The sequence below is a fragment of the Pistacia vera genome, unplaced genomic scaffold, assembly GCF_008641045.1.
Source record: "Pistacia vera cultivar Batoury unplaced genomic scaffold, PisVer_v2 Contig559, whole genome shotgun sequence".
Taxonomy (NCBI): Eukaryota; Viridiplantae; Streptophyta; class Magnoliopsida; order Sapindales; family Anacardiaceae; genus Pistacia; species Pistacia vera.
In genome coordinates, this window is record NW_022196400.1 from 45334 (window position 1) to 53332 (window position 7999).

The 7999-nt window shown below is 36.1% G+C and overlaps 2 protein-coding genes across 2 annotated transcripts; one reads left to right on the forward strand and one right to left on the reverse strand.

Annotated features, from left to right (window-relative positions):
• Positions 1-731: 731 nt before the first annotated feature.
• Positions 732-3582, reverse strand: LOC116108240 (putative disease resistance protein RGA4). Its single transcript, XM_031394499.1, has 2 exons — positions 3271-3582; positions 732-3104 (listed from the first exon to the last, which is right to left on the reverse strand). The coding sequence occupies exons 1-2, from the start codon at positions 3580-3582 to the stop codon at positions 732-734; spliced, it is 2685 nt and encodes an 894-aa protein (XP_031250359.1).
• Positions 3583-6711: 3129 nt separating this feature from the next.
• Positions 6712-7750, forward strand: LOC116108243 (MDIS1-interacting receptor like kinase 2-like). The gene is made up of 2 exons (XM_031394502.1): positions 6712-7301; positions 7397-7750. Exons 1-2 carry the CDS (start codon positions 6752-6754, stop codon positions 7681-7683), a joined length of 837 nt encoding a protein of 278 aa, XP_031250362.1. The 5' UTR covers positions 6712-6751; the 3' UTR covers positions 7684-7750.
• The last annotated feature ends 249 nt before the right edge of the window (positions 7751-7999 follow it).

Sequence of the window (7999 nt, forward strand, 5' to 3'; positions counted from 1 at the left end):
CACATTCTGCTATTCTCTGTCTTGTACATCAAATAGCATTATAGCCACTTTGAAACCATTGGAAAAACTCTAACCAATTTGATCTTCAGAGTAAATACCCCACTGGAATCCTTTCCAGGAACTTCCTTGCACCATTCTTTCGAGGTTTGATGTTTAGTTCAGAAAGGCTAAGAGACCAAATATCTGATTATAGCTAACTTTCAATAAAGGTAACTGATTTTGACAAGTCTGAAAATCTTTTCCAACTTCAATTGTTCAACTGATAGAAAAACAAGGATGTTGTTTTGTTATGACTGCTTCCCAAAGACCGAATTTCCAAACAAATAAAAATATAACAGAGGTTACGAAGAAAACAAACTAGAACTCAGACAGGTAACAGAAATGAAAAATATTATTGAAAATCCTCCTCTTCTCTAGCTGGCCATATTCTGCTATTCTCTTCCTCTGCTGCAAGCCACAAACCAAAAATTAGACAGATGTGACTTTTTGCTAAAAATTTAGCTGCGGAACAACAACTTAATATACTTAACAAGTAATATGTTAAAAATATAATAACAATAAGACCAAAAATTTAAAAGACTGATAGTTCTAGGGTGGCTTAGAGACAATAATATAACATATGATCTGATTAACAAATGTATCTAGTTCTGCTATTACAAAGAACAACTAATAAAAGAGGAAGCAATTACCTGTGGCCTTTGGGTTGAACGTAATTGCAGCTGTTTGAGAATTCAATGACCAGGGCCTCCTTGCACATATTGACCGTCAATTTTGATGGTAGAAATTTGAGTGATCTGGGGCCAATGCTCTTCCATTCTTTTTTTGAAATATTGTCTTAAAACAGGACATTCATAAAACTGCAATTTCTTCAATGTTGTCCTCTGGAGAAGGCCGTCTGGCAGTGCTTCTAATTTGCGACAGAAGTTGATTTCCAATGAAGCAAGACATGGCATGATTGTAGTATATTCTTTTTCTTCTCCCTCCCTTATAATCTTATAATCCCACTCTTCCCATTCTTTCATATCCGAAAACTGGAGATATTTCAATTTGGGGAAGAGAATAGCTGATGATGATGATGAAGATCTGCCATCACTTTCTGTTCTCCAAAATTTATAGTCCACTCTTTTCACACTAGAAATTTTACTTATCCTTAGTGATTCAAGAGAGTGTAATTCTCCAAAAGGAGACAAATGCTTACAATTTATGCAAAATTTGAGTCTTAAATGTCTCAACCTGGTTAATGACATCACCCAATCGGAGTGAAAAGTGCTGCCTCTATATGATTGTATATCAAGTTTTTCCAAATTTGGAGGTGGTTGTAAGGCCTTGAGAAGTGATTCATCATGATTTATCCTCTGCTCTTCTTCATCCTCATCGAAGATTATCCCCAAACCAGAGAGGATTTTCTTACTTTTAAGTTCCATTTTCTCAGCCTCACTCACATTTTTCACATTTCCTAACCCTCTTAAGACAAGTTTCCCTCGAAGACGGTTCAAATCTTTCAAACTTTCAAGATTACATGCTTTGTTACCATGAGTACCATTACCGGCACCACTTACAATGAATTCACTTAATGTTCGGAGATGTGTTAATCTCCCAATCCCTATTGGCATGTAACTTAATGAATCAGTATTATCATTTGTTAAATGCCTCAAGTTTATTAACCTTCCCATTGCTTGAGGTAATTCTTTAAGTTCTTCACACCGAGAAATGTCTAAACTTTGTAGATTATATAACTCACACAAAGTTTCGGGTAGCTTTTTTATATTTTGCCCAGATAAATCACGATATCTTAATTGTATGAGTTTTCCTATTTCTGTTGGAATCTCTTTAATAAAATCACCAAATGCATCAAACTTCAATGCCCTTATACGATCCAAGCTACCAAACAACTGTGGTAGAATATCATTGTCTAAAGGGTAGTCATTATCTTCACAACTAATGAAGAGACTGCGCAACCTTTCGACATCCCAATTAGAGACCGAAAATGAACTTCTTTTCTTAAGCATTAACATTGAATGATAAACTTTGTCATGGGAAGAGTTTTTGAATGGCTCTTCGACACTATCATTAATTTCTATAGTTATACACTCTTTCCGTTTCAGAAATTTGGCAAAGTCATGCATTAAACCATGAATCTTACAACTTATAATATTATCATTATCATCTTTTTCAATATCTAAGAAGGATCGACTTACTAAGTAGTTAAAATACCTTTGACCTAGTATTTCCATCTCTATATTTGGTTCTAACCCAAGATAACCTTGAGCCATCCATAATTTAATCAATTCATCTTTATTCATCCTATAGCCCTTAGGAAAGATAGCAAGGTATATGAAACACAATCTTATCATAGAGGGCAAATCATAATAACTCAAAAAAAAAGCTGGCGGAAAACCTACCTTTGACTCTTCTCGTTTCCAAACTTCTTTATCTAACATAAACTCCCACTCCTGACTAGTTTTAAAGCGTAATAGACTGCCCATGACCTGTATGGCCAAAGGCGAGCCTTGGCACTTCCCTAGAATTTGTTTACCAATGTTTTCTAAGCGTCCACGCTCCTCAGTTGATCTTTCAGATAAGGCTCGTTTTTCAAACAATGACCAATTTTCCTCCTCGGATAATTCATTTAACGTTATAATATCATCTAACATCAACCTAAAAGCAACTGACTTCTCATCACTTGTGGTAATTAAAATTTTACTTCCATCAAGACCACCATATTTTAGAGTACCCAATGATCCCAATTTATTGTAATCTTCTATCCTCATATCATTTAAGACAAGAAGACATTTCTCATTTTTTATATGTTCTTTAATTGTTTCACTAAAAACATCATATCCTACTGAAATAGGCTTGCCTTCTGAAACTTCACTTTTAATGCTACACTTGTCTTCAGAGCCCAGTATGTCCACCAATATTCTTTTACTGAAATTGTTAATCACCTCATTATTATTGTAAGCAAATTGAACAAGTGTTTTTCCTTTCTCTTCCGTACCCACAATTAAGATCACACTAGTACCCTCACCCAATAACTTGCTAACTAAAATATCTTCTTTCTTATTTTGACCATGTATCTCACTTAGATCAAATGAGGAGGTAATCTGTATTTGTTTTTCAGTACTCTCACTCGCCTTAAGATGAAGGTTATCCTTCTCTTGGACAATATCATCTAGATTTTTATTTATTTTTTTTTATCATAACAGCACTTTGACGGCATAAAGCAACTGCTGTAAAGAAAATGTGAGGAGCAAGAAAGAAGAAACATACCTTCTTTTTAAACAGAGGATTTTCAGCCCCCACAATTTGCAGTTTCAGAAATGAAGTGCTGTACCCATCAAAGTCGTCATTTATATCATAGGATATGTCTTTGAGCTTATTTAACCAATCTCTCACTTTCTGTTCCTTCATTTCTCGTGCCTGAGCATCCGGCAGAACAGCTAGAATGTCTTTAAAGTTTTTGGCAGTATTTTCTACTTCTTTGCTGACACCCGCTGCACGCAACACCTTTCTGTGTGTGTCTTGAACAAAGATTAATGAAGAAAATCGCTTACAGACATAGGGAACGATTTCATAAGCCATAATAAAAGGTGATAATTGAATGATGAAAAGGAAGAAATTTTGATTTATCAGATGGATGGTGTTTATGCTGTGAAAATACTACCCATCCATCTTCTCTCTTTTTATACTGCGTGACATGGAAAGCCATAGAATATTTCACCAAATGGGCAAAGTGAAGCCTTGCTCGGTGGTTTAGGTATATAGGTTTCCCCATCTATTAACTAATTGTCAAAATCATTCCTCTCTGTATATGGCCTTTAACTTCCTAAAACAGGAATATGATGCAAGAGTGGAAAGCAAGTAAACGAAATCAAAAGAAAAGAAGACTCCCAATAGCAAAAGCAAAATCTAGGCAACGATCTGATTAATTTCTCTCTTGATATAATATTTTATCCGAGGAAATATAAGAATTAATTCTAAGCAAAAGTAAAATTTGATGATTTACACTTTTGATTTCTTATGAATTTTGATACCAAAATAATTAATTATTTCTATTTTGATACGACTCCTAAGACGAATTGTTTCAAGTATAAATATATTGTATTAATGAGTTTCACTAAGTCATGTTCGAATATTGGATTGAGTAAATACAAGTAAAATATTAAGGGTTCTTTAAACAAAATGAAACAAGTAAACAGAATTTATGTTTCACTAAGTTATCTTTTTTTTTTTTTTTTTTTTCCATTAATTTGCAGATTGAATTTACTTGGATTGCTAGCTAATACTTAAAATTTATGATTCTGTTACTGTCACTGATCACCATAAAAACTGCTCGAGGCCAAAGCAATGAAGGAAAAACTGATATTGATCAATGGTAGAAAGTTCATTCATGTTCTTGAAACAGACAGTAACGTTTGTTGATGAAAAAAGTTCTCAGTCAATGTCTGATTTGTCATTGAATTGCCCAGTGTGGTTCCTCGTATTTATAATTTTAAAAAAAATTAAAATTAAAATACTAAGCAATTTTCTAGTAAATATACACCTTTATTCCTGAAGGTGATTGCTGATTATGATTTTGACATGTTATTGTTTATATAAACAATAGAGTAAACGACATATTCCCACCCAAGGTTTAGCGAAATCTCTCAAGTTAATATCCCTGATTTCATTTATTCCAGATTCTCACCTTTAAACTATACCATTAGTGACCGTTGGAGGTGGTCGGATACGATGAGCGATGTCGGCAAATGAAGGTATAAGTTTTGTAAAGGAGGTTGTGAGGAGTCCAAAGATGGTCTCATAAGTGATTTTGGACTTCAAAATTGGTTGGAAAAAGCCAAAAACCGCCAGTTTGGACACTACCAAAGTGAGCCCTTCTTTGCTATTGTGAGCTCGTCTCTTGCCAAAGAAAGCTTTGATGCACTTTAAAGTGCTAACGTGCGCCACGCTTCAATAAAAAGTTAAGAATCTGTTAAAATAAAGGAAACGACATTCCTTTAAAAGTGGGAATCTGTAATAAATACAACCAGGGGTATTAAATTAAGATTTTGCTAAACCTTGGGTGGAAATATGTCATTAGCTCATAACAATTACATTAATTGTTTTTTACAGAGATTTTGTACCTGTCAGATGACAGTTTAATTTCGCGAGCTTCAGTTTACTTTTACTAGCCTAAATGGACGAGCATCAAGTTAAGTTGGGAGGCTGTTCTGATATTGGAAGTTGATCACTGCAGAACCTCTCGCTGTATTAAACAAAAGCTGGAATTGGACTGCTTGGAAATCTTCGATTTATTTTTTTCAAAGATGTCTTTATGTTAATTTTTTTCCCCTTTCATCTGTCGCATAATTAATCTGATTGATAGTTATAAAATTAAATGCATATATTGTAAAACTTACGTTTCATTACGTTACATGAGTAACGTAAATAACCTTTTGATTTTCATTAGTTTTAAACCTTGATGGTCTACATTAGTTGTTCAGTTTTCAAACGCTTCAGTTTTCAAACGTTTGGGATTTATGGCAGCCATTAAGCATGCCATTAAAGCTTGATGGAAGCTTGGTTATGAATATATTATTTTGGTCCCTCGTTGTATGAGTTACCCTTGCCCCACTCTTCTCAACCCTCCTTCTACTAAGAAAAGTCGAACTCCCAAGGCTTAGGCAAGTCGGAGCATGGTACCTAGGATTTGGTTGAAAGAGCTTTCAGTGCCTTCCTCTGTCTTCGGCTTGAGCATACCTGCTTCCTTTTGTTGGACTAGCAAATCTGGTTAGCAATGGCGGGTCTTCTAAGCCTCTGGCCTCCCTCCGTAGATAACCTCAGATCGGTAATCCGTGCAGATATTGATATGATAGGTCGGTCCCCTTTGACTCTGTCCGCCAACCCCCTTCCATCCTCTTTTATTTCATGGGTCAACCTCTTTTTGGATTCGGCCAAACACTTTTTATCGCTGGTCAAGCTTTCTACAAAAAAAGCGATGCGAGAACGTATTCTCTTATCTAAGCTTCTTCCCTGTGCATTCGCTCCCCCCATCGTAGATGGTTCAGAAACGCCCGGTGCCACGAAATGATCGAGAACTACGACGGGGTCGAATTGAATTTTGTTCTTTGTATTCAATAAGTATTGCATGACCGAATAATTCAAGGAGGAGCGCACTGCAGGGAGGGTCCTTTTAAGTAGATGACTCGTCGGGCCGTCGGAGCGGGACTTCTTTGAGCAGCTCTAACTGTCACAATTTTATGAAAAAGCTCCATACACCTTATCTTGGGTATGGAGCCAGCGTCGGTCAAGTATAACGTGTTTCCAAGAATAGGCCTTGCTGTTCATTAGCAAATTAGGGGCCACCACTCCCATCCTACTCTCTTCCACGATCTCATATCTGCACTCGTTTATTTTTTACAGGCGGGTCAGCACAAGCACAACATATACATCTACTTTTGGTTCCATATTTCAAGTCCTCTCAATTGAGATTCCCCTCATGAAGTGCCGAAGTGCGTACGCCCTCGCGTCTTGAGATCAACCATTGCCTTCTTGTCTTCAGTTCGCCTCATTCCGTTGATCGCGAGGAATGCGATTAAATTGGAATAGAGTTTAGTTGTGACAAGGGTTCTATCCCGTCGCTTCAGTCTTTCAGATCTATTCATTGACCCCTGAGTATGGGATTAGAGTGAAAAGATCCTTGAACCTGCGANTAAAAAGCGGTGAGAATGATGGAGACATCTTTTCAATTTCAATTTTTGGAGGAAAAAGGATGTATGAAGAAATTGTGAAAGGAACGAATGATTTTCATTCTGATTATTGCATTGCGATGGGTGGTCAAGGAAGTGTTTATAAAGCTGAACTATCAGGGAAAACTGTAGCAGTTAAGAAATTTCACTCTCTGTCTACCGATTATATAGCAAATCAAAAAGAGTTCTTAAGCGAAATACAAGCATTAACAGTGATAAGGCATCAAAATATCGTGAAATTTTTTGGCTTTTGTTCACATTCTCGACACTCATTCTTAGTCTACATGTATCTTGAAGGGGGTAGCTTAGCCTCAATCCTGAACAATGAAAATGCAACAATGGAACTAGATTGGAGTAAGAGAGTGAATGTCATCAAAGGTGTAGCTCATGCCTTGTCTTACCTGCACCACGATTGTTACCCACCAATCGTTCATCGAGACATATCAAGCAAGAATATACTACTGGATTTGGAATATGAAGCTCATGTGTCGGACTTTGGAACAGCTAAGCTTCTTAACCCAGACTCGTCCAATTGGACCGAACTTGCTGGCACATACGGATATGTTGCCCCAGGTATCTTTATATATAATCTCTTCACCATTACTTCTCTTAGTTAAATAGATCAAAACAAACAATTTCTTATGATACATATATTTCATTTTTTGCAGAGCTTGCTTACACAATGAAGGTAACAGAGAAATGCGATGTCTATAGCTTCGGTGTGTTGGCAATGGAAGTAATCCAAGGGAAGCATCCAAGAGATTTTCTCTCTCTAATTTCAGGTTCATCTGCCAACATGAACATAGAGCTTGGAGATATGTTGGATCCAAGGCTTCCGTTTCCCTCCCTGGAAGTTCAGAACAAACTGATTTCCATAAAGGAGGTGGCCCTTTTATGCTTAGATGTAAATCCAGAGTCTAGACCCACCATGCATATTGTGGCTCAATTACTGTAGAACTAAATCAATTCATTTCTCAAGTCATCACACTAAATTACTTTCTAGAAAATGAAGCCAGTTATATATAGGATTATTATTATTATTATTATTTTGTGTGTTTTTCTGAATTTCATGATGTAGCAAGTACTATCATTCGGAGATTAATATCATTGAGACTTGAGAGTGATATGTAAAAATTGCACAAATTCTCCATTACTTAGCCATTGGAAAGGACCACAAAGTTCTTGATTTACATAATTGATTGAACACTAGAATTTATTTTGAGACTAAAAAGATTATTTTTCAACCCATTTGAAGAGATGTCTTTAATCAG